The 27,236-nt window shown below is 40.9% G+C and overlaps 2 protein-coding genes across 2 annotated transcripts in view; one reads left to right on the top strand and one right to left on the bottom strand.

The window, feature by feature from the left end:
• Positions 1-27,236, top strand: part of LOC125148658 (uncharacterized) — an 86,723-nt gene that overhangs the window by 49,548 nt on the left and 9,939 nt on the right. Inside the window, exons 10-12 of the mRNA XM_047826667.1 lie at positions 15,980-16,131; positions 16,645-16,725; positions 24,747-24,944. Coding sequence (XP_047682623.1) covers positions 15,980-16,131; positions 16,645-16,725; positions 24,747-24,944 — 431 coding nt within the window. The remainder of the gene's footprint in view (positions 1-15,979; positions 16,132-16,644; positions 16,726-24,746; positions 24,945-27,236) is intronic.
• Positions 1,752-25,480, bottom strand: LOC125149556 (zinc finger protein 271-like). Its single transcript, XM_047828642.1, is given in 4 exon segments — positions 1,752-2,856; positions 2,859-4,721; positions 15,326-15,557; positions 25,196-25,480. Coding segments are annotated over 3 exon segments (2,049 nt in total). The 5' UTR covers positions 15,426-15,557; positions 25,196-25,480; the 3' UTR covers positions 1,752-2,770.

Raw genomic sequence — 27,236 nt, 5'->3', positions numbered from 1 at the left:
TTTTAGCTCCTCTACTAGTGACCCTCATGCTTTTATTTCCAGGCTTCCAAAATAGTTTTTCTTTCTGTCCTTCCCTATTTATTTATTTATTTACTTACTTACTTACTTACTTACTTACTTATTTATTTATTTATTTATTTATTTATTTATATTTTTGAGAGAGAGAGAGAGTGTGTGTGAACACAAGTGAGCAGAGGTGGGGCAGAGGGAGAGGAAGAGGATCTTAAACAGGCTCATGCTCAGTGCAGAGCCCAAAGTAGGGCTCTATCTCATGACCATGAGATCATGACCTGAGCCAAAATCAAGAGTGGTACACTTAACCGACTGAGCCACCCAGGCGCCCCTTTCTTTCCCCTTTTATTTTATTCTTCTGAAGGCAGTAAGACGATCATGTCATTTCTTCGTTCAAAGACCTCAATGGCTTTCCACTACCTTGAGAACAAAATGCAGAAATATGAAACTTAACCCAGCCATAACTAGTACTTTTCTATTTTCCATATGATACTAAACGCCAGAAAGTTGAAGTGCCTGCTTGTTTAGCATCGCATTCCTTAAGTCTTTTCTCCTACTTCGTTTTTTATTTCCATTTCATTCTTTTTTTTTTTTTAACCTTTTATTTATTTTTGAGACAGGGAGAGACAGAGCATGAACAGGGGAGGGTCAGAGAGAGGGAGACACAGAATCTGAAACAGGCTCCAGGCTCTGAGCGGTCAGCACATAGCCCGACGCGGGGCTCGAACTCACGGACCGTGAGATCATGACCTGAGCCGAAGTTGGCCGCCTAACCGACTGAGCCACCCAGGCGCCCCTCATTCTGACTCTTTTAAGTACATGTTTTAGTAATTATTTTCATGAACTGTTGATCATAAGGGCAGGAACTCTTTCTCACCCCTTCAGCAGCACTTAGTAGAGTATGATGCTGAATGTTTATTGAATGAACACACTTCACATCATTTCACATACTTGCTTGCTTCTTGTTGTTGACTACTTTGTTGACTACTTCCTTCTGCCTTTATGCTTCTACTCCCATCCTTCAAAACTCAAATTTCAAGGGCTCCATAAACTTTACCTTTTCTTTCTAATCATAATTGAACCTTACCTCCTCTGAGCTCTTATAAGCATCTTGTCTACCCTTATGATAACACTGAGCCATGTGTTTTCTGTATACATCAGGCTTTGTCACTTATGCTTTGTTGGGACAGTATATTCTTCGTGTATAGTAAAACCGAAAGAAAAATACCTTGCACGTAGTAAATAACAATGTGTTAAAGTGAAATATTAACTGGGTGATTTCAGGGAATATTCAAAGTAAAGGACAATAATGGAATTTTAACAAGCGGTTAATACTAGAAAAACAATTTGAGATTTTTATTTTTAAAAAAGTTTCTATTTTTCTGTTGAAAACTTCGCATATATATATACACATATACATATATATACATATATATGTATATATATATATATATATACATATATATATATATATACACATGTGTGTAGCCTATTATCAACATGTATGTCAGAAATCAACAAACAGGGGCACCTGGGTGGCTCAGCTAAGCATCCCACTCTTGATTTTGGCTCAGGTCATCATCTTATGATTCATGGGATCAAGCCCCACGTGGGGCTTGGTTCCGAGTATGGAACTTGCTTGGGATTCTCTCTCTCTGTCCCCACCCACACCCTGCCTGCATGCCCGCTCTCAGACTCTCTTAAAATAAATAAACATTAAAAAAATAGTCTGATAAACGTTGCCACTTGAAAAAAATCAATGTCTTTTTATTTTTAGACAGAATATGCTATACAAATTAGTCATACTGGATATTACTTTGGCTCTCATTTTTGTTCAATCTATAGAGACAAGATACACATAGTGGAAGAGAAATACACTCTGACATATGGAAGTCTTTTTTAAAAAAATTGTTTCACATATTTAGGAGCTGTGATTAAATGGTAGTGAAGAAGGATTTCAAACCAATCAAGTTTATGGGCTACATTAGTGAAAGCAAAACAAGTCCATATTTGCTGTGAATACTGCAGGAACTTGAAAAGTCATATGCATTAGGAAAACCAAAACTAGGCCAAAGAAAATTTTCTGAGAAAATGGGACACTGGAGTTACGTAGTTAATAAGTTTAATACCAGAATAGCATAGCATGTTCACACAGAGGGAATTTAATGACAGATAATTAACAGTAGCATAAGGTAGGACTCTTCCATTGTCAGGAGATAAATGGCATGTTGATCATCAGAATACATGCCAATTAAGATACGGAAGGGAATTCAGTTTTCCCTACATTCTCTAAGGTGACTTCTCGGATATGCAATAGGTAATTAGGGCTCTCTAAAGGTTTGAGATTATAACACTAGTACACTTCTTTCTGAGTTCTGATTGCACACCCCATCACACTGATTTTTACAATATCTGATAAGGTTCTGCATTAATACTTATACATTTCTTTAATGATAAAACTCTTCCCTTGTGGACTATATTTGAATAAAAGACTAAAGGTTTTTGTTTTTGTTTTTGTTTTACATTTTAGCAGACAGAAATTCCTTTCCATTGTTGCTGACCTTCAGTAACATTTTTGTTCACACTGAAGCTTTTCCCAATTACAGGATTCCTCCTCAGAATTTTTAAGTTTAGTAATGTCTCTCAGTGAAACTTTCATTGTAAAAATTATTTTCTGTCCAGTGGTTTTTTTCCCCCTTACTGTAGCAAAAGAGTTGAGCATTGATTAAAACCTTTTTCATAATCATCAATAGCATTCCTAAGATTTTTTTCTGGTGTAGTGTCTCTGGTACTGAGTAAAGTTGGTGTATACCCCAAAGGTTTTCCCACATTCATCACATTTAGACTGTCTTCCCCAGAATGGACTATCTCGTGATCAGTAAGATCAGAGAGCTGGCTAAAACTTCTGTTGCACTGACTACACCGGTGGGGTTTCTCCCCAGTGTGGATTCCCTGGTGTTCAGTAAGTTGAGTGCATGTGCTGAAGCCTTTCCCACATGCATCGCATTTATATGGCTTTTCACTAGCGTGGATTTTTTGATGGTTAATGAGATCAGAGCGCCGACTAAAGCTTTTGCCACACTGATCACATGAATATGGTTTTTCCCCAGTGTGGATCCTCTGATGTAGGATAAGAGCTGAGCACTGACTGAAAGCCTTTCCACATTCAAGACATTTATATGGTTTCTCCCCAGTGTGGATTCTCTGATGTTTGATGAGGTCTGAGTTCTGGCTGAAACTTTTGTTGCACTGTGGGCATGGGTACGGTTTTTCTCCCGTGTGAATTCTCTGATGAAGAATAAGGTCGGAACTCTGACTGAAGGCTTTCTCACAATGATCACAATGATAGGGCTTTTCCCCAGAGTGCACTCTCTGATGTTTAGTGAGGTCTGAGCTTTGACTAAAACTTTTACTGCACTGGTTACACCCGTACGGCTTCTCTCCAGTGTGTATTCTTTGATGTTTAACAAGGTCTGAACGACGACTAAAACTTTTAGGACAATCACTACATGGATAGGGTTTCTCTCCAGTGTGGATTCTCTGATGTAGAATAAGATTTGAGCTCTGACTAAAGGTTTTCCCACACTCATCACATTCATAGGGCTTTTCACCTGTATGAATTCTATGATGTTTAACAAGGTCTGATCTTCGGCTAAACATTTTACTGCACTGGCTACATGGGTAAGGTTTCTCTCCTGTGTGAATTCGCTGGTGATTCATAAGATCTGAAAGTCTACTGAAGGTTTTGCTACACTGATTACATGGATAGGGTTTCTCCCCAGTGTGAATTCTCTGATGCAGAATAAGGACTGAGCTCTGATTAAAAGCTTTACCGCACTCATTACATTTATAGGGTTTTTCTCCAGTGTGGATCCTTCGATGTTTAATAAGGTCGGAGTTCTGGCTGAAACTTTTGCTACACTGATTACATGGGTATGGTTTCTCCCCAGTGTGGATTCTCTGATGCAGAATAAGATCTGAGCTCTGACTGAAGGCTTTTCCACACACATCACATTTATATGGTTTCTCTCCAGTGTGGATTCTTTGATGTTTAATAACATCAGAACTCTGACTAAAATGTTTGTTACACTGGTTACACGTGTAAGGCTTCTCTCCAGTATGGATTCTCTGATGCTTAACCAGGTCTGAGCGCTGGCTAAAGCTTTTAGTACAATGACTGCACTGATAGGGCTTTTCTCCTGTATGGATTCTCTGATGGATAATAAGATCGGAACTCTGACTGAAGGCTTTCCCACATTCATCACATTTATAAGGTTTTTCACCAGTGTGGACCCTTTGATGTTTAATAAGGTCTGAGCTCCGACTGAAACTTTTAATACACCAAGTACACGGATAGGGTTTCTCCCCAGTATGAATTCTCTGATGCAGAACCAGAGCTGAGCTCACACTAAAGGCCTTTCCACACTTATCACATTCATAGGGTTTCTCCCAATGGGTTCTTCGATGCCTAATAAGGCCTGCACTCCAAGCAAAGCTTTGCCCACATTCATCACAGTTATGTTGTCTTCTGTTAAAGAGATTTTGATCCTTTTCATTTAATGTATCTCCAAATTCACAGAATCCTCTGCATTCAGAATCCTGGAGAACATCATTTCTGGGGTTGCCAGACTCCTCAGGCAATGGTTCAATTTTTGTTGTAATTTCCTCCTCTGAAGCCACCTCTCCAATCTTGGTCTTAGTCTCACCATCTAGAACAATAAAAAATCCAAATGGAATGTATTCTCCATAGTGTAAGAAAGTTTGAGGTGAAACAGATTTGTATTTACCTATAAGATGCCGTCACAAGAGGGGAGTGTTCCAAAACACTGAAAATGACCCTCCGAAAGAGAAATTGGGAAGAATCAGTAAGTAATGGCCCATAACAACCATTTATTGAAGTGTCTCACCCAGATATGTTCTGTATACGTCTGTCACAGGAGATCTGGGAATAGTGAAACCTAGTCATAGTAATTATGACAGTTTGACTAAATGAAAGCTAATACATAAGCAATTTATTAACATTAAGTAAGGTAAACAATGTGGAAGAATACTTGAGGAAGAGGGGGAAGGAGGAAGAGGGGGAAGGAAGAAGAGGGGGAGGAGGCAGTGGCAGCCTGGCTGTCACTGGGAGGACCACCAACCAGGCAGATCAGAGGCTGCTACTAGGGGAAAGAAGGAACTAATGAAGTCCAGGAATGGTCAGGACAGAATCTTAAATTTTCAAAAATAGGTCTTTATAATCTCTCATCTCTTTTGTCCTGATTATTACAAGGAAGTGGCTAAGAAAGAGCCACATTCAGTAACCAGACTTCCTAAGTATAGTGTGTGAATCAGGAAAAGATCAAAAATCTCTTCTGAGTTGATTTTTGAGGAGGCGATTCCTAGGCTTAACAATATCAGATGTCTGTGACGGTAGGAGTTCCACTGAAATTTTGACTATCAGTCCACTGTTAAATGGGGTTTACTATAAAAGGCACACAGTTGTCAGACTGCAAATGGTCTAGAGAGCTGAAAACACGACACAGATTAATTTCAAGGGCGAAAGTAAAAAATCTCAGGTCTCCAAGTAGAGGCTCCTTCCCTTTACCAGAGGCAAGGGCATTGGAAAAAGTTAAGTTTATGGGTAAATCTAAATGTGTACTGACTGACTTAAGCAACATGAACCTCTTACGGGGTTTATAATATATAGAGAATTAAAATACATGGCAAAAATAGCACAAGAGGAGGAAAGTCCATAAAACTAAAACATTATAAGATTTTTGGATTGTCCTAGAAATAGTAAACTAAGATAAACTGTAATAAATCAAACGTATATGTTGTAATAGGTTTAAGGCAGCCTATTTCAACCAGGGTTCCATAAGAGAATAAAACAGAAAATAATTTGAATGACCATTTTCTTAATTCTCCCAAAGAAAGTTCACAGCTAGTACCATAATAGATATGCAGGAGAAACATCAGTACGTTGATTACAATGAATGCCCTAGAGCATTGGTGCTTAATTCTCACAGAATCACATCTGAAAAAGGCTGCTATGAGGTAACAATTAAATACAATAAAAGGATGTATAAACAGTAAGTTAATAGAGAAAAAAATGGAAAAACAAAAAAACCTGATAATGTAAAATTAGACAAAAGGAGAAAAAAAAGAAACAAAAGATGGGATAAATAAAAACAAATAAGAAGATGACATATTTATTTTTTCCTTTTTAAAAAAATGTTTATTTATTTATTTTTCAGAGAGAGAGAGACAGAGAGCAAGCAGGGGAGGGGCAGAGATAGAGAGGGAGACAGAGAATCCCAAGCAGGCTCCATATCACCAGTGCAGAGCCCAATGCAGGGCTCAAATTCACAGACTGTGAGATCATGACCTGAGCTAAAACCAAGAGCTGAATGCTTAACTGAGATACCCAGGTGCCCCAAGAATATGGTATATTTAAATCCAAACATCAATTATGTGATATGTAAATTAACGATTCCAATACAAAGGAAAGAAAAAGCAACAGCTAACACTATACTTAATGGTTAAACATTGAATGCTTTTCTCCTGGGAACAAGGGAGCAAAATAAGGATGACCTCTCTTACCACTCAACACTATACAATCTCTATTCAATATTGCTAGCCAATGCAACAAGACAAGAAAAATTGAGAGATACAAATAAAAAAAAAGTCACACTGTCTTTATTTATAGACTACACAATCATGTGTACAGAAAATACTAAAGTGTGTCAAAAAAGTTATATGTTGTACATGAGTTTATTGGAGCAATATACAAAACCGAACTGTATTTCAGTACATTAGATATGAACAATTAGAGCCTAAAATTAAAAACCTTTTCTTTGCAGTGGCGGGGGGAGGGGGGGGAGGTGGCGCCTGGGTGGCTCAGTTGCTTGAGCGTCGGACTTCAGCTCAGGTCATGACCTCATGGTTTGGGAGTTCAAGCCCTGCATTGGACTCTGCGCTGACAGCTCAGAGACTGGAGCCTGCCTGCTTCAGATTCTGTGTCTCCCTCTCTCTCTGCCCACCCCCATGCTCATGTTGTGTCTCTCTCTCCCTCTCCCTCTCTCTCTCTCTCAAAAATAAATAAACAGTAAAAAAAAAAAATTAAACACAAGTGGTTTTTTTTTTAAATTTTTTTTTTTCAACGTTTATTTATTTTTGGGACAGAGAGAGACAGAGCATGAACGGGGGAGGGGCAGAGAGAGAGGGAGACACAGAATCGGAAACAGGCTCCAGGCTCTGAGCCATCAGCCCAGAGCCTGACGCGGGGCTCGAACTCCCGGACCGCGAGATCGTGACCTGGCTGAAGTCGGATGCTCAACCGACTGCGCCACCCAGGCGCACCAAACACAAGTGGTTTTAATGCTTGTGTTCTCTTTAAATTTTTTTTTCAACGTTTATTTACTTTTGAGACAGAGAGAGACAGAGCATGAACGGGGGAGGGGCAGAGAGAGAGGGAGACACAGAATCGGAAACAGGCTCCAGGCTCTGAGCCATCAGCCCAGAGCCCGACGCGGGGCTCGAACTCACGGACCGCGAGATCGTGACCTGGCTGAAGTCGGACGCTTAACCGACTGCGCCACCCAGGCGCCCCGCTTGTGTTCTCTTTAAAAACAAAAGAAAAAAACAACTTTTTTAAAAGTAGGCTTTGCACCCAACACAGAGTCCAATATGCTTGAGTTCATGACCCTGAGATCAAGAGTCAGACACTCAACCAACTGAGCCACCCAGGTGCCCCTAAAAACATTTTTTAACTGCACCAAAAATAAAATATTTAAAAATGAATTCAACAAAATAAGTGTGGTATCTTTATAATGAAAACTGCAAAACATTGCTGAGAGAAGTTAAAGACGACCTAATAAACAGAAATATATGCCATCACTTACGGAAAGATAGATTTAATATTGTTAAGATGATGGAATCATTCCCCAAATGATCTATAGATTCAATGCAACCCCAATCAAAACCTCAGCAGGCTTTTTTGTAGAAACTGACAAACTGATTATAAACTTCATACACAGAAGAATCTAAACAATTTTGGAAAGGAAAAACAAAATTGGACAAGTTATGCTACCTGATTTCAAACTTTATTATAAGGCTACAGTAATCAAAGCAGTGCATAAGATCAGACATATCTATTAATATAAGACTGAGTCCATTAATAGTGGTGCCTGGGTGGCTCAGCTGGTTAAGTGTCTGACTTCAGTTCAGATCATGATCTCATGGTTTGTGAGTTTGAGTGGCATCAGGCTCTCTGCTATCAGCATGTAGTCCATTTTGGATCCCCTGTCCCCCTCTCTCTTAACCCCTCCACTCCTCAAAAAAATAAATAAATAAATAAACATAAAAAAAAAAAGACTGAGTCCATAAATAGATCCAAACATATATGTACAACTGATTCTCAACAAAGTTGCCACAACAATTCAATGGTAAAAGAACAGTCTCGTTTCAACAAAAAGTGTTAGAACTGAACAAGAACACAAATTAACCCTCTTTCCTTATGCTATACACAAAAATTAACTAGAAATGTAATATAAACCTAAATAGAAAATCTAAAACTATAAATCTTCTAGAAGAAAGCAAAGCATAGATGACCAAAGTTAATGCACAGACCCGTGAGTAAATAAATTTGTGTTGTTGAAGCCACCCAGTCTGTGACACTTTGTTATGGCAGCTCTAGAAGACAAATAGAGCATGTTTTGAACTATATACATTTAAGAAATTGTATCACATATATTCTGTAACTTGCTTTTTTTGTTCAACATTATGTTTGGAAGATTCATCCATATTCATGTGTGTAGCTGTAGTGCATTCATGCTCACTACTATAGCGTGACATATAACACATTTTATTTACCCATTCTCCTTCAATGGACAGTAACATTTTGTTGTTTCAAGCAATGCTGATATGAATCTGCTGGTACATTTATCTCGATGCACATATTCAAGTGTTTCTCCAGGTTATATAAACTTAGGATCAGAATTTTGGGGTCTCATTGTTGAGTGTATGAGTTCACACTGCTCTATATTCTAACCAATATTAAGTCTATTCTCTCTCTTTTTTTAAATGTTTATTTAATTTTGAGAGAGACAGAGCAGGAGTTGGGGAAGGGCAGAGACAGAGAGGGAGACACAGAATCTGAAGCAGGCTCCACGCTCTGAGCTGTCAGCACAGAACCCGACGTGGGGCTCAAACTCAGGAACCGTGAGATCATGACCTGAGCCGAAGTCGGACGCTTAACCGACTGAGCCACCCAGGTGCCCCAAGTCTATTCTCTTTTTAACCCATGCAATCAGGCTTTTATCTCCTTAACTCCATCAAAACTGCACTTACTAGAATTCCTAATAAGCTCTATCTTGACAAATCCAATTCTCAGTCTTACTTATTTTTTTTGACATAGTTGATTACTCTCTTCTTGAAACATTTGTTTTCTTCTCGCTAATATACCTTTCTTCTATTGTCCATACAACAGAGTGACCTTTATATGTTATTTTCATGCATAAATTGCTCGAATGGTTTCCTTTTACACTAGGAATAAATTCCATGTCCTTACTATGGCTTGAAAGTTCCATCTCGTCCTTTCTCTCTCTGCTCTCATTTCATTCCACAACTACTCCTATTTTTTGTCTATTCCAAACTGACCCTGTTCCTGCTACACCAAAAGGTCCCTGGCATTTGCTATTATTCCCTCTGCCTGAAAGCCCTCATAGGGCTTGTTCTTTTACTTCACTTCTGTCTCTAACCAACTGTTATCACCTCAGAAAGGCACAATACTTGGTAAGCCCTGCATTTTTGAGGCAAAAAAGACCACAGTCAAATGTGCTGAAATAACTAATATGAGTAACTTGTAAGGTTGTTATTTTCGAGTGAGACTAGAGTAATAAAAGGCTCTGCAGAAGTCCAGGTTGCAATGCAAGTTGTCCTGTCACATGACTTTATTTATTAGGATAACCAATGGTATAAGAAGTGTCTGCAGCAGTCAGGCATGCTGTATTAGGCCTCTTGCAAGCCTCTAGAAGAGAACTATAGTGAAGTAAGGCCATACTCTCTTCTGTCAAAAACAATTTCCTAAGTGAAAGGCAGACCCTGGCTTGCACTTGGGCACTAATAGAGACTTAGTGCTTGAACACAGAGCACCAAATGACTATTACAAACTGACCATTGTGAACTAGTTATTTGATCCACCAAATCATGAAACTGGACATACAAATCAGTATTCCAGTATAAAAGCAAGTCTGGAAGACAAATTCTATGTGCTAGTTACCTGGGTTGCCGCAGTGCCTTTTCCTATTGCTCCACTACCCCTCTCCATTAGCCTACATTCATGGCCTGATGGGAATTCCCTCTTACCAGTTAATAGAGGAAGAAAAAGTACAGAACTGGTTTATAGTTGGGCCTGACCAGCATGTGGACACTAGCTGAAAACGCATCTTTCACTTATTCCCTGACTCTGGAATGACCTGAAACACACTGGTAAAGGCAAATCTTCCCAGTAGGCACAATTTCAGGTATATACCTGGTTGTCCATTTTCATGGAAGGCAATATAGCCTAAGATACATGCCTATAATGGTTCAAGGATAGTGACTAATGGCTTATATAATTAGTTAGGTACCTCAAAGAATAAGATTGGAAGACTAGAAATAAGGATTCTGGAAGAAAATTATGAGGCTAGATCTCCTAGAATGGGCAAATAATTAATATATTTGTGCCCTGGGTAAATACTCACCAAAGGGCACTCTCTGCAAAAAGCCTCTCAATCAGATGGGCATAGTGATTCATGTTATGAATGTCGATTAGCCTTTTTTTTTTACTAATGCTTGCCCAATGGATTTATGTACAAAGTGGTCATGGCAGCAGGAATGGAGGCTATGCATGGGCTCAATAATATGGATGTCTGCTTATCAAGGCTGATATGCCTATCATCACAGCTATACACCCATGTAGCCATCTGCTGGATCCAACACTGAGCCCCTAATAAGGTCCCTGGAAGGGAGCTAGCCAGCAACTAGGGGGCAGATTCATCACACTTGACCCCTTCTATCATAAAGAGAGCAACAATTTGTTTTCAAAGGACTAAACAGACAGCCCAGATACAAATTAGCATTGACTTAAGAGAATGTGTATTATTATCATGGTAATTCTATACAATATTGCCTCCAAATGAGTTATTTCACAGGGAAGGAAGTACACCAATAAGCTCATACATGTGTAATTCACGGGTCTTACCACATGTCCCATCACCCAGAAGTAAGTGGGTTTAGTAATCGTGGAATGATTTACTGAAGGCTCAGTTACAGTACCAGCCAGGCAACAACACCCAGATAAGTTGGGGTACCGTCATACAGGATGCAATATATGCCTTAAACCAGAGAACAATAAACAGTGTTGTCTTTTCCATGGCCAGAATATATGGGTATAGGAGCTAAGGGTAGAGGAGTAGTAATAAATGTCTCTTCTTACTATATAACTAATAACCCACTTATATTATTTTTACTTTCTATTCCCCTAATCTTGGGTTTGATGGGCTTGGGGTTCTGGTTCTCAAAGAAGAAATACTTCTACCATGGAATAAAGTCATGATTTTGTTAAATTTGAATCTGAGACTGCCTCCTGGCCACTTTGGGCTCCTCATGCGGCTGAACCAACAGGGAGAGAAAGTGTCACTCTACTGGCCTGGATGACAGATACCAATTGCTACTGGGGAACTGGCTGCTGCTACATAGTAAGGGCAAGGAACAATAGGTCTAGGAGTCAGGGGATTCAGTGGAGGTGCTTCCAAGTTCTCTCATGTCTAAAATGCACAGTCAATGATACACTGAAGTAATACGGAAGAGACAGAATCATCAAGGACTCAGATCATCCAGGAAAACAGGTTTCTGTTACTAAACTAGGTAAAGAACTCTGCCACTAAGATTCTGGCAGAGGGTAGAGGCAATATGGAATGGATGATATAAGAAGATAGTTTTGATTATCAGTTTTGGCTTTGTGAATAGCAAAAACTGTAGCAGTTATTTTAAGGTTATTATGCCTTTCCCTCCCTTTTCCTCAATACTTAATATGAAAAGCACCAGTGGCAGTAAAGTTTTATGTTTCAGATGAGAATATAATTAAAACAATTTTTTTAATGTTTACTTATTTTTAAGAGGGAGAGAGACAGAGCTTGAGCAGGGGGAGGGGAGAGAGAGAGAGGGAGACACAAAATCTGAAGCAGGCTCCAGGCTCCAGGCTCTGAGCTGTCAGCACAGAACGCGGCATGGGCTCAAACCCACAAACCGTGAGATTATGACCTAATTGAAGTCGGCTGCTTAACCAACTGAGCCACCCAGGCACCCCTGATGGGAATATAATTTAATTACAAGTCAACCTGCAAAGAAATGGTAGCTTAGAGACTGTTTTTCTGCTAAGTTGGCAACATAACCCAAACAAAGAACAAAAGTAAATATTATAGATTAAAAGGGGTGGACTGTAATGGGATATTCTCCTTTTGACCCTCTAGATCTACTGCTTACTTTGCTCTGTGCTCCAAGAGGTTGATAACAGTTTATGTACTGCAGCTCTTGGGGTTCTGTGTCCTCTGGCTTGCAGTTAGAGTTGGCCCAAAGTAGGAGGAGAATTGTAGAATGACCAGCTATCCTGGTTGTCCACAACAAAGGGGGTTCTTGGGATATAGGACTTTCAGTGCTAAATCCCAGGGAAACTGAGATCTAGCTCTTCACTCTACATCCAGAGTCTCTTCTTGCTGGGCCAGGAGCTGGAAGTAATGTGTTTCTTTGAGCAAAAGCCATGGCTCCTATTGGCAGCTCTACCTTACAAGTATACTCTCCAGGATCTGGTTAATTAGTCTCTCCCTTTGTAGCTTTAGGCCTAAAGGTAGCAACTGCTCCTCTTTTTTTTTTTTTTTTTTTTGATCCCAAGGCTGTTCTCTATCCCTTGTTAATTTCTATAATACTGCCCATCTTCTTCATGAAACACTGAATTGCTGAATTTGCATTCAAACCACCTGTTTCCTGTTAGAATCCAGACTGATACATCCTGGTTTGTTTTCTTCATAACCATTATCACTATCTATACTCTATTTTTCATTCATTCATTCATTCATTCACTGTTTCTCCCACCAGAATGTAAGGTCCTTGAGGGCAAAGACTTACCTTTTCAGTTCACTGCTATATGCCCAGCACTTATAATAGTGCCCACATAGAATAACCCCTCAATAACTAATCATAGTATATGGTTAGTAACAATTAATAAGCTATAATCTGATTAATAAACATATATCAATAAGTATTTGTTGAATAGTTAAATTATTTGAAAGATACATTGATGTTAGCAGTGACTACCTCTAGATGGTGGAGTTGTAGGTTAATTTTTCTGTTTTGTGCCTTTCTATGTTTTATAAATGCACTTTATATAATTATATTACTCTATAGTAAAAAAAAAAGTTATTTAAACACACTCTAAAAGTCACAAACTCATACAATATGTATATTAATTTATGTAAAACTGAAAGTAGACCCAATTATGCAATGATTCTCAGGAAAAATGAGCGCTAGCTCCCTGAGAATAGATTCTTAAGGTAAGACAAGTACTAAACACAGAAGACAGAAACAAAGTAAAATAGAGATGCTTCAAAACTATAAAGAGGCAGAAGATCTAGAGTAAAAGAAAATGACAATAGAAGGTGAATCTCACAGGCCAAAGAGCAGCAATGGGAGGACCAAAATCAGCAGCAAAATATGATGCGGAAATGAGATCTCCAAATGCCCATACCCTTGTGCAGTTCTCTTCCACAATGACTCTGGAACTGGTCATGTGATTTACTTTGGTCATTATAACTTCAGTATAACACAAAAATAGGTTAGAAAAGTGCTTATGCATCCCAGGGCTTTCCCTCTCTCTGTATGGGAAACTGGCTGCCCTGCGAAAAAGTCTGGGCTAGCCTGCTGCAGATACATGACTCAAGCCATACCCAGCACTAATAGCCAGACATATATGATTGATACCAACTCAGACCCTGGCCCTAGCTGAGCCACTAGATGACTGCATGAGTGATCCCAGACAACCAGGAGAAAAACTGTCCAGCTGAACCCAGCCTAAATTGACGACCTACACAACCATAAGAAAACATGGTTTAAAAATGTCTGATGTTTCAGGGCCCCTGGTTAGCTCAGTCAGTTAAGCGTCTGACTTCAGCTCAGGTCATGATCTCCCGGTTAGTGAGTTCAAACCCCGCTTCGGGCTGTGTGCCGTCAGCACGGAGGCCGCTTCTGATTCTCTGTCCCTCTCTCTCTCTCTGCCTCTCCCTCACTCTCGTGTGTGTGTGTGGGAGGGGAATGTGTGCACGCACGCATGCATGTGCTCTCCCTCAAAAATAAATAAACATTTTAAAAAAGTCTCATGTTTTAGGTCACTAAGTTTTGAGGTTCTTTATTATGTGGTAATAGACACAATCCTCAAAATAACCTCCAAAGTATGAGTTATTATATACTTATAAAATGAGGAAACAGAATGATGACAAAGCTAGTATTTGAATCCAGGCTGTCAGACTTCCAAACTGTAATTTTTTTTTTTTAACGTTTATTTATTTTTGGGACAGAGAGAGACAGAGCATGAACGGGGGAGGGGCAGAGAGAGAGGGAGACACAGAATCGGAAACAGGCTCCAGGCTCTGAGCCATCAGCCCAGAGCCCGACGCGGGGCTCGAACTCACGGACCGCGAGATCGTGACCTGGCTGAAGTCGGACGCTTAACCGACTGCGCCACCCAGGCGCCCCCAGACTTCCAAACTTTAAACTATGCCACTACAACACATAAAAAGGATGACTTGAAAAGATGTTTTATAGTGTTCATTTATTTTTCAGAAACAGAGAGGGGCAGAGAGAGAGGAAGCCACACAATGGGAAGCAGGCTCCAGGCCCTGAGCTGGCAGCAGTTTGGGGCTCGAACTCACAAGCCAGGAGATCATGACCTGAGCTGAAGTCGGACGCTTAACTGACGGAACCACCCAGGCGCCCCATAGAAGATTTTAAAGGGAAAATATCAAACACTGACAGATTGGTGATAAGGTGGTTAGAATGGGAAAATGGCTAACTCTGGGGATTTAAGGAGAGGAGGGAATTCCATGAGAATTTGATTGCTAAAATTCACAGTAAAGCCATGTGACTGTGCTTGCAGCACTAAAGAGATAGTACTGCCTAATATCGTGAGGGGTAGGCAGTGAAGAATACCAATAGCACTTGAAAAAGCTAACACAGCCCCGGTAACAACCCTCCCCACCACCTGAAACCATTAAGAAAGATATAACACATGGCTTCTCACCTGACAGAAGGCGGTGTTCTTGAGATTCATAATTGAAGTGGATCTCCATGGGCTGCAACGGGCCACTTACCACCTCAGGGAGCAACTGGAGAATTACCATTTCCTTAGTAAGCTTTTCTTGTCCACATAGGAGTCTGAAGCCTGGAGGCAACTGGGCACCACTGGGTTTGGAAGGGAATCATGGTGGAGACTGGAGATAAAGTTTCTGAGACTAGACCACCAGAAACATCCCCTAGATGTAAAAGAAGTGAGGGAGAAAACAAAATCTCATTTAATCTCCACGAGCTTTTCTCACTAAGTTTCCTCCCTCATCATCCTAGAGTCAGGCATTCTTTGGATATGTGTACTCCATTCCAAGTCTAAAAACCTTCCAACATAAGTGGAGGTTAATGCTACTGAAATAAGGGCATCCTGGAAAGATAAGGCAGGGGAGGGAATTAAAACTTTTGTTCCAGCGGTTAACACTGTATTGGGTGCCTTTATCATACCGAACTGACTACTGATCCCTCATCATTATGTTTTTCTTTCCCTCTTTCCCTTCTTCCAGCACTCACACGTGCAGGTTTCTCTTTCCCTGGCACGCTCGTCTGATCTGCGTGAATGCATCCCCTTCCTGATTTCCACTTGCCCCCAAAGTTTCTGGTGTTCATTCAGGTGAACTCAAGGCCGAGGCGCTGACCGGATACCCAAAGCACACTAGGCCAAGGAACCACCGAGCCCAGGAGCGGCGCCTGGGGGCGATCCCGGCGGCCCAGACTCTCCAAGGACACAAGAAAACACACAGGGCTCCCTGGTGGCGCTGCAAGGTAGCACAGCAGGCGAGATCACCCGAGATCCCCAGCCCCCGCGACCTGACACCACCCATACCTTGACTTGTTCTCCAGGTCACTGTCAAGCCTCACAGGCTGCGAACCCGCCATCGCCGCGTCCGCTCTAGGAATCTGGGAGGATTGCTCAGCTCTATGGCGCGGAGCCTCGCACGTGAGCACACGCAAGGGGGCGGGGGCCACGGCGGCGGGTCGGATGGTGTTTGCCGAGAGTTAACCCGTGAATCTCCGCGAAGCTGACCTCAGCGGAGCTATAGCTAGCGACCTGGTGAGCCAGCAACAGGTACCTTGCTGGCCTATCTGCCGGTTCTTGACGTGAATGTCGAAACACCTTTCAGGAAAGCTCTCTCGGGCAGGGTGGGTTTTCTGACTACATAATAATGAGTTCTTATTATCTTATTCTTTTTGAATCCCCACTCCACCTTCCTTTCATATTTGCTGGTGTGCTTCCATTCTAACTTTCTACCTGTCCTCTCTGTTTTTTTTCCGCAGAACAGTGGCATGCCTCCAAATAATTTGGAAGCCTTGTCAAAATACTTTTTATTGGACCTCACCCTCAGAGTTTACCACTCAGTAGGTCTGGGGTGGGAGCCCAGGTTCAGGTGCTTTTGTTGTTGGCTCTGGGACCACACTTTGAGAACCATTGCCCTAAAAATAAGGAATGCTCAGCAATTCCCAAATTGCTGGGAAGCTGGATTTTCATAAACTTTGCCATCAAGGAAGGCCACAGGGTCTGTTTCTAAACGGCTTACTTAAATTTAAAAATATGTGAAGACAAATGAAAATGAAAACACAATAGTCCAAAAATCTTTGGGATGCAGCAAAAGCTGTTCTAAGAGGGAAGTTTATAGCAATACAAGTCTACTTCAAGAAGCAAGAAGAATCTCAAATAACCTAATATTACACCTACAGGAACTAAAAAAAGAACAAACCAAAATCAAAACCAGTAGAAGGAAGGATATAATAAAGACTAGAGTAGAAATAAATGAACTAGAAACTAAACAGTTTTCTTGCCAGTACAGTCTTCATTGTGGCTAAAGGATCAGGGTGAGAAGAAGGACCTGAAATTTGGGGGGATGGGGTGGGGCGCATATCATGATAGGAAAGAATATTGTTGTGTCCTTGGAAATATCTTGGGAAGTAAGGGGGGATTAGGAGAAGGATTGAGACATGTGATTTAGGTTGAGATGTTGGGAAGAAGAGGTACAGATTTGAGAAAGTGGTGGCTGGCTGAAATGATGATTGAGGTAGAAGTAGAGGTCTTTCTGTCCCAGCTCAAGACCCTCTTCTGATCTCTGAAATCTTAGGGGTGTACAAATTGAGGCCCTGATATCCCTGTAAATAACTTGTTTAGGTCCAGCCCTCCCAAGAAAGGAGTGTAGATACTTTTTTAAAAAACCAGTTTTATGTGATATAACAGACATATAACAATCATCAAATATTTCGGGTAGACAATTTGATAAGTTTTGTCATATGTATACAGTAGTGAAACCATCACCACAGTCAAAATAGTGAACACAACCAGCAACCCAAAAAGTTTCCTTCTGTCTTTAGTATCTCCTCCCTTTCTTCCCACAGCTCCCAACCATTGTTCTGCTTTGTGTTACTATAGATTAGTTTGCATGTTTTAGAGATTTATTTAAATGGAATTATACAGAATGCACTCTTTTTTTGGTCAGACTTCTTTCACTGAGCATTATTACGAGATCTATGTTACTGTGTGTATTAGTAGTCCATTCCTTTTTGTTGCTAAATAATATTCCATTGTTATTTATTTATCCCCTCATTTATTTATCCACTCATGAGTTGATGGGAATTGGGTATTTCCAGTTTTTTACTATTACAAATAAAGGTGCTACAAACATTGGTGTCCAAGACTTTACATGGACATATACTTTTTTCTTTCATGGTAGTTGTATGTTTAACATTTTAAGAAAGTGCTACACTGTTTGTCAGAGTGGCTGAGTTGTTTTTCATTCCCACCAGCAGTATATGAGAATACCATAGTTGACATACTACTTTTGAAAGGTTTTTAGTAAAAGAGAATGAGAAAGAGGTTAACCAGAGGTTAATTCTTATGTGCAAAGTTAAGGGTTTTGTTAATTTTTTACATGGAAATGATCATGTGAACATAGACTTTGTGAGCATTTAACCAAGGAAATCAAACTTTTTTTCAGATTGTGCTAGATTTGTTGCCTTGTGGAGTCTTACCAAAGATGCATTCTGAGGCTAAGAAGCCAGCTTGGAATCTAACAGTTTGATCAGTCAGCCAGAACAACCCTAGACCCAGTTGTGGTCCACACCAGCTGACACTGAAGAGGTTCCTCTCAGTAAGGTAAAAAGAATTCAAAGGTTTCCAAAGAGATCAGGAGTGATAATGCAGGCATGGGAAATGATATGAGATTCTCAAGAATAGAACTGATAGCTCACCCACCAGTATTCTACCTGATTTCTGTTTCCTATTACATTTCTTCTTGAAGGAAACTAGGCCAAACTAACATATGTCTGATTTAGGCATAGGTTCTACAGTAGTGGTTCTTAATCCTTTTTGGATAATATGACTACTTTGAGAATATGATAGAAACTATAGACCTCTTCTTCAGAAAGTTGAACATCAAGACCTACATGTGAACTTTTGCTTATCATGTATTATATTGTATGAGAAATTAATTTCCTTTAGACTGTATAATCAGTCTTCACAAAGAATTAATTTTAATCTAAAAATTAATCTCTAGGTCCAGGTAAACAAGGGAAATAAATCCAAATTGTGAAGCCAAATGAAAAAAATTGACTTTCCTTTTTGTCAAATAAAGATTAACAAGTAGACTGCTCCTGTTTGTTTTGTGAATGATATATCTAAATTATGGACAATCCAATGTCTTTGAAATGTTAATATGCATTCCAATTGACTGTGACTTTTTAAAAACAGAACCCATGCTGAAAACTGAGATTCAGAAAGTGAAATAATGGCCAATATAATCAGTTTCCAACGTTCACTTTGACAGAGATGCATAGGCTTGTATCAGAAACACCAAAACTCCCCAAGACCTCTAGAGTTGAATTCAAATCAGATCATTTCTTTTCAGTCAGTGAGGTCACTGGCATCAGTTTGAAGTCTTCAACTAAAAAACCAAGTCACAGAAGTTTGAACGACTCTTCGTTTGTACTTAACATTGTTGTGGGTTGAATTGTGTTCCCCCATCTCCAAAGATATGTTTAAATCCTAACCACTAGTACCTGGTGTTTTTTTTTTTTTAATCTTTTAATGTTTATTTATTTTTGAGAGACAGAGAGACAGAGCATGAACGGAGGAGGGGCAGAGAGAGAGGGAGACACAGAATCCGAAGCAGGCTCCAGGCTCCGAGCTGTCGGCACAGAGCCCGACGTGGGGCTCAAACTCACAAACCACAAGATCACGACCTGAGCCGAAGTCGGACGCTTAACCGACTGCAGGCGGCCCCACTAGTACCTGTTAATGTGACTTTATTTATAAATAGGGTCTTTGCAGATGTAATCAAGTTAAGATGAGATCATACTGGATTAAGGTGGGTCCTAATCCACCAACTGGAGTCTTTATAAGAAAAGGTAAGTTCAGACTCACAGGAGACCATGTGAGAAGAGACCATGTGAATGTGAAGGCAGACATTAAAGTGATGCATCTACAAGGCAAGGAGCACCAAGGACTGCCAGAAACTGCCAGAAGTTTGGAAATAGGCATGAACCTTAGAACCTTCACAAGGAGCATGGTCCTGCCAGCACGTTGATTTTGGATTTACAATCTCCAGACTGTGAGAAAATAAAGTTCTGTGGTATTAAGCCACTCTGTTACACCAGAAGTGAGGTGCTGCTTTAACAAATACCTAAAAATGTTGATGTGGCTTTGGAGTTGGGTAATGACTAGAAGCTGGAAGAGTTTTCAGGCTCATGATAGAAAAGACCTACATTGCCTTGAAGAGATTGTTGGTAGAAATATGGATGTTAAAGGTGACTCTGGCAAGGACTTGGAAGGAAGGGAAAAGGATAGTAGAGCAGTGTTCTTTCGTCTTAGAGAATACATATATTGTCATGAAGAGAATTTTGCTAGAAATATTGAATATTCAATACACTCCTGATGAGGTATCAGACAAAAATGAAGAAAATATTATTGGAATCTGGAGAAAAGGTGATACTTATTGCAAAGTTAGCAGAAACTTGGCTGAATCATGTTCTACTGTTGAGTGGAAAATAGAACTTGTAAGTGATGAACTTGGATTTTTAGACAAGGAGGTTTCCAAGCAAAGTATGAAAGATGTGTTCTGGTTTTTCCTTGTTGATTATAGTAAAATGTGAGAGGAAAGAGATAAATTGAGAATGGAACTGTTAAGCAAAAAAGGAATCAGTAATTGATAATTTAGAAAATTTCCCAGCCTATCCTTGCTCTGGAGACAAAGCCATGAATGTAGCTAGAAAACTTTTGGTGGAGAGGACTGGGTGTGTGACTCATGGTTCCAATCAACTATCTCAACAGAAACCAGAAACAGAAATGGGGTTATCCAGAAAGGATCTGTGGAGAACCCCTGCATATAACTGTGGGATCCCCTTGATATCCACAGAAGACCAGCATGGTTTTTGAGAATGTTGTATCACCAGAAATACTGCCAGCTTGGACTGGATCAGACAGAGACAGGACAAAATGAAGGAAGCCTGTCAGATTTCTAGGATTCTACATGCAGGAAATGGGGTGCCCAGTGAGGGGTTCCACTTCTGAGGGCTGAGAGACCAGAGCCACCTCAAATGAGAGGGGCTGATGAAGCTTCCATTGTCACAAGGGGCATACAAGCAACAGGGTAATTTGGAAACTCTACAAATATTTGGAAATTAAATAGCCCATATCTAAATAACCTGTGCTTCAAAGAAGAAATCACAAAGGAAATTAGAAAATATTTTAAACTCAGGGCGCCTGAGTGGGTGGCTCAGTTGGTTGATCATTCAACAGTTGATTTTGGCTCAGGTCATGATCTCAGGGTTGTGGGACTGAGTCCCAAAGACGGGCTCCATGCTGAGTGTGGAGCCTGATTGGGTCTGTCTGTCTGTCTGTCTCTCTCCCTCCCTCCTTCTGCCCCTATCTCACATGTGTGTGTGTGCTCTCTCATTCTCTAAAAAATATATAGATAGATAAATATACATTTAAACATATAGATAAATATATAAATATATATATATATCATTCTTTAAAATGTTTATGTAAATATAAATATATATATATTTTTTAACTGAATGAAAGTGAAATGCAACATATAAAATTTTATGAGATGCATCCAAAGCAGCATGTAGAGAAAAATTTATAGCTTTAAAATGCCTAGGTTGGCATGCCTGGATGGCTCAGTTGGTTAAGCATCCGACTTCTGCTCAAGCTATGATTTTGAGGATCATGAGTTCAAGCCACGCGTCTGGCTTTGTGCTGACAGCTCAGAGCCTGGAGCCTGTTTCGGATTCTGTGTCTCTCTCTCTCTCTCTGCCCCTCCCTGGCTCATGTTCTGTCTCTCTCTCTCTCTTTCAAAAATAAATATTTTAAAAAATTAAAATAAAATGCCTATGTAAGAAGAAAATCTCATGTCAATAATCTAAGTTTCCACCTTAAGAAACTTGAAAATAGGCAGTAAACTTAACAACAAAAAAGCAGAAGGAGGGAATTAATAATGATTAGAGTAGTAATTACTGAAATAGAAAACAGAAAAATAATAAAGAAATATCAATGAACCCAAAATTTTGTTCTTTGAAAATATAAGCAAAAATTGACAAACCTTTAATAGACTGACCAAGAAAAAAAGAGAGAGATTAACAAAAGCAGAGAAGAGGGGACATCACTACCAACTCTGTAATAATTTAAAAGAATATAAGGGAACACTATGAATAACTTCATGCCAACATATTACACAACATAAGTGTCATGGACAAATTACTTGAAATATACAAATTACTAAAACTGAGAAAGAAATAGAAGATGTGAATAAATGTATGAAAAGTAAATAGAGTTAATAGTAAAAAACTTTCTAACAAAGAAAAGCAAAGGCCCAGTAAATTCTATCAAACATTTAAAGAATACCAGTCTTTCACAATCTCTCCCAGAAAATAGAAGGGGCCAGTAATTACTCTGATGTCAAAGCAGACAAAGATATCACAGGAAAAGAAAGTGATCTGGAAAAGAAAACAGACCAATATCTCTAACAATATAGACACAAAGTCCTCAATAAAATATTAGCAAATTAACTTCATTAATACATAAAAAAGAATTATACACTGCGATTCAGTGTGTACCAGTGTAAACAACCTAGCAGGTTGGTTTAACATGCAAAAATTATATAGAGATTTAAATACCTCACTTTCAATAATGTTCATCAATAATAGAATGAATGGATATTGGTATAATCCTACAATATTATTAGAAATAAAAATGTATGGCATACATCTGCACAAAACAATATGAATGGGTTTCACAATGTTGAAAGAAGACTGACTTTAAAAAGTACATATTGAATTCCATTTATATACAGTAGAAGAAGAGGCAAAACCAACCTATCATGTTCAGAGTTCAGTGTAGTGGCTATCTTTCAGGACTAGAGGAGGGTGGGGACTTGAGAGCACAGGGGGTACTTCTGAAGACCGATAATATTGTTTCTTTGCTGAGTGCTGGAACAGGAGGAGGTTCCGTTTGTGAAAATTCAACAAACTGTCTGTACACTTATTTACTTATAAAATCAACATTACTAACCAATACTGTTTGGCTGTTCTGCATTCAGAGCATCAAAAAACAAAGACCAAAATGCACCATTTTTTATTATAATGCTTCATCTTATTTTCTGAGACAACTCCACCTACCTATCTGGTATCATTCTCTCCCCATCAGCTATGTATCTCTCTTTTCTTCTATCTTCAATTTTGCTTCCTACTCACATTTTACCCTTTTTCGACAAATTAGATCTCTAGTATCTTTATTTTTTTTTTAATTTTTTTTTCAACGTTTATTTATTTTTGGGACAGAGAGAGACAGAGGATGAACGGGGGAGGGGCAGAGAGAGAGGGAGACACAGAATCAGAAACAGGCTCCAGGCTCTGAGACATCAGCCCAGAGCCCGACGCGAGGCACGAACCCACGGACCGCGAGATCGTGACATGGCTGAAGTCGGACGCCCAACCGACTGCGCCACCCAGGCGCCCCTCTAGTATCTTTAAAAAACAGACATCTTTCAATCTTGTTGTCTAGTCCAACCAAGTGTCCTTTCTTGTCCCTTCGTGCACGACCACATTTCTCAAAGAAACTATTACCTATTTTCAGTGTCTTATCATATACTTCTTAACCCCTGGCAAGTACATTCCACAGGTAATCTCTCTCCAGCCCTTCTTCTGCCCCTCCCCTTAATAACACCATCACCTGGGGTGCCTGGGTAGCTCAGTCGGTTAAGCGCCCGACTTAGGCTCAGGTCATGATTTCATGGTTTGTGAGTTAAAGCCCCACATCCGGCTCTATGCTGACAGGCTCAGAGCCTGGAGCCTGTTTTGGATTCTGTGTCTCCCTCTCTCTCTGACCCTCCTCTGCTCCTGCTCTGTCTCTCTCAAAAATAAATAAAATGTTAAAAAAACAAAAAAACCACATTGCTTAAAAAAAAAAAAAAAACCAGCATCACCTGAATTCTCACCTCCTCCAGCTCTCTGCCCCATCTGCTAGTAACCTGTTCTCTCTCCTGAAACTCTCGCTTGACTTTTGTGATGTTTGAACCATCTGGGCTCTCCTCTTCTGAGAAGCTCCTCTTCTCTATATGTTCTTGCTCTTCCCACCCCCACACACTGGTATTTTATCATTCCCTGTTTATTTTCCCGTAAGATCTCCCTTGGCGATGTCATCCCCTTCTCTATCTTCAATCATATTTTCAGATACTAGCAAATCCTGCTAAGTTCATGTTTCCAAATGCCTGTTTTCTTTTTCTTACCTGTTTTGCCCTTTAATCCACTCTACTACGTAAGATACCTCCCCAAAGTATAATTCAGGCCTTGTCACGTGTAAACGGCCTGCACTGATTACTAAATGCATTCCAAATTCCCGAGTGGCATTTGAAACTCTCGAAACGTGACACCACTGTATCCTTCAGCCTAGGTTCCAGCCAACTAAGATGCTGGGCTAATTCCCCAGCATGCCCTGAACTTCCCATTGCGGTGCTCTGCCTCTGGCCACCCCTCTAAGTCAACATTTTAGTCGTTAGACAAGACTCAGCTTGAGTAACGCCTTCTATGAGAAAATTATTCTCACTCTTCTGCTCCGTGATGGCCCTGCACGCCCTTGCCCACGACGGCAGGGTCGATTCTCCGCTTTGCACCCTCGCCAAGCCTGGGCTGAGCCCTTCCCCTCCGTCCCCACGCACTCCACCCCGAACTGTCCAGAACTGGCACTGAAGGCAGGCGTTTGTGGTGTACGAATGTGGTCGCGTCTTCCTCTTCCCTAAATGTACAGATGGAAGGTTCTATTTTTATATCTTTGGAGATAAAGCTCTCTCTCTTCCTGTATTTTTCTTCTCTCCGTCGCCTGTCAACCATTTTGAAGCGGGGCTGTGGGGGACCAGGTCCCCAGCAGAGACGCACTCCTCCCGGCCTCGCACCCCTCTTCCCAAGCCTCCGCGCGGCGCGCCCGCCACCGAGCTGCAAACATGCAGTCCTCCCGGCTTCCTAGAGGGGTGCGCCCAATCCCACTTCCGGCGCGCGCCGCCCGAGGCCGTTCTGCTCCCGCCTTGGGGTCTGTCCCGCAGCCCGCCGAGCGAAGGGTGAGTGAGGCGGTCCGGCAGCGCGGCCCCGGGTGCTTCCCAAACCGCCCCCGTCCGGCCTCTGCCCTCCCCGCCGCTTTGCCTCAGCCTGGCCGTGACACAGGCAGAGCCTGCGGCCGTACCAGATGGTCGCCCCACCTCGACGCTTCCGTCCGTCCGCGCATCCGTCAGTCGGGCCATTTCTTCACGCATTTGTTCGTTTGCCTGCCCATCCACCCGCCCTAGTGCCCTTTGACTTCACAAGCACTTACCGTGCTCCGCCGTGTGCCAGGCCACGGGTTGAGGAGTCGGAGATAAACTGATGGAATCTTTCCTCCCACTTCTCATGCGGCCAGAGCTCGCTCTTGAGTCAGATCTCAGCTGACCGTCTTGACTTCCCCAGTCTAGGTTAGATAGATTCTTTGTCAGTCACCTTCAGAGCCCTTTCTACTTTCCCCTTTGTAATTCTTATCACGTAATTATGCGTCCTTTCTGTTTAACGTCTGCCTCCCTACTAAAAATTTAAGTTCTGTAATGGCAAGGACACGGTCTTATTTATAATTCTTTGCTCAGTGCCTAGCGCAGTGCCTGCACAAAGTAAGCATTCTGTATTGTTGAAGAAATGTGTGGGAAAACACAGACCTCCTGGAAGGGGCCGTTGGTTTGGTGGAGAAGGCAGATGTGAAAAGGCAGTTCAACAGAGTACATATCTAAGAGTATGGACTCTGGAGTCAGACCGTTTTGTTTCAGAACAGTCCAGATTTCATCACTTCCAAACCATGTGACCTGAGACAAATTAGGTAACATCAGTTTCTGTTCAGTTAAACAGTAGAATCTAGACCATAAAGGGCTGTGAAGATGAAATGAACAGGTAGACAGTGCTTGATTCTACAATAAAAACTCAGTGTTTTCTGTTACCATATAGTAAGCAAACAATGCAGATACATTATAGTAACAGCCATGCTGTAACAAGCAGTTTTGTCCAAAAGTGCCCTGGAGGTCCTTGAGTTGCTTGGACTAAGAGCTAGCTTGGACCAGGATCTCTCCTCCCAGAGGGAAGGGCCCTATCTAAGCTTCCAGCCCTCTCCATAGGGGTTCCCTAGACAACTCTGTCAACACTGGCACTTAATAAACATAGGTCAACCAAACAGTGGACCTATGGCCCCCAATGACAAGGCTGCTTTCTTAACATTGACACTGAGAAGTTAGAAGGAGCTCTTCCCTGAAACAGCAGCAACTCTCTCCAGAATTCCCTTTTGTGGGATGATGGAAGAATCCCAGGACCTGTGCTCATTTTACTGACCCCTAGCTGGTAAGTTTCCCCAATAAAACCTATTCTATATCCCACGCCTTGTGATGTGGAATTTGCCTTTCCCTTGTGCCATATCTACCATGCATTGAGAACCTGCTATGGGCCAAGTGTTTTAAAATTTAAGTTTTATTATTATTTAGGCATGGTGAGGCCAACAGATCTGGAGATGATTGCCATTGCAAAGATAGTGTGTTACTCATGGTTTCCAAGAGGAGGGGTCATGCCATGCCCCACATGGTCACACATGGTGAAATCACAGGATCAGTCAGGAGGCCAGGTGAGGGGAAAGTGGGCAGGAGCCTGTATCGTGGTTTCTGTGGGAAGGAATGGGTGAGGCAGGGTAAACAGGTTTGGGATTGGCTAGTTTGAATAGTTTCATTGTGCTCTGAAGCATAGGGCTTGTGCCTGATTTTCTGGCATCTGACCCTGGGTGATTAGGGCAGGGGAATGGTGGCCCTGGATGAGAAATCCCAGTACAGGAGGTGGTGGGGTGTGGGCTCTGGGTTGGTTTGCATATGAAAAGCACCCTGTAGGTGAGTTTATTATCTCTAGGAATCTGCTAGCTCTGGGAAGGACAGTCCTTCCAGTGAAAGCAAGGCCCAGATGTCAAAACGCCAGAATAAAAAGATACGCTTAATACATCAAGCACTACTCTAGATGTCTGTTACTTCCAATTCTTATAGTAACACTGCAATGAAAGTATTATTAACTCCATTTTTAGGAGAGAAAATGGAATCTTAGAAAGGTTTGGTTGGTGACTGCTGTCACACAACTAGTAAGAGGCTGTGCTGTGATTCCAAACTGTTGTGTCACTTGACTCCAAAGCTGGTGTTTTTCCTGTGAGCTGTCATCTCCCTGCACTATGAGAAGTGCCATGGAAACATTTTTCAGTCCTTGTTGGGCATTTGACAATGTTGACCACTGCCTCTTTGAAACTTTTTTTTTTAACAATAGTAGTCATTTTTATATATATATATATATATATATGAATATATATATGT

This window comes from Prionailurus viverrinus, chromosome D3 (assembly GCF_022837055.1).
Source record: "Prionailurus viverrinus isolate Anna chromosome D3, UM_Priviv_1.0, whole genome shotgun sequence".
Classification (NCBI taxonomy): Eukaryota; Metazoa; Chordata; class Mammalia; order Carnivora; family Felidae; genus Prionailurus; species Prionailurus viverrinus.
Note: the sequence above shows the minus strand (reverse complement) of the source record. Positions and strands in the feature narration are given on the sequence as shown.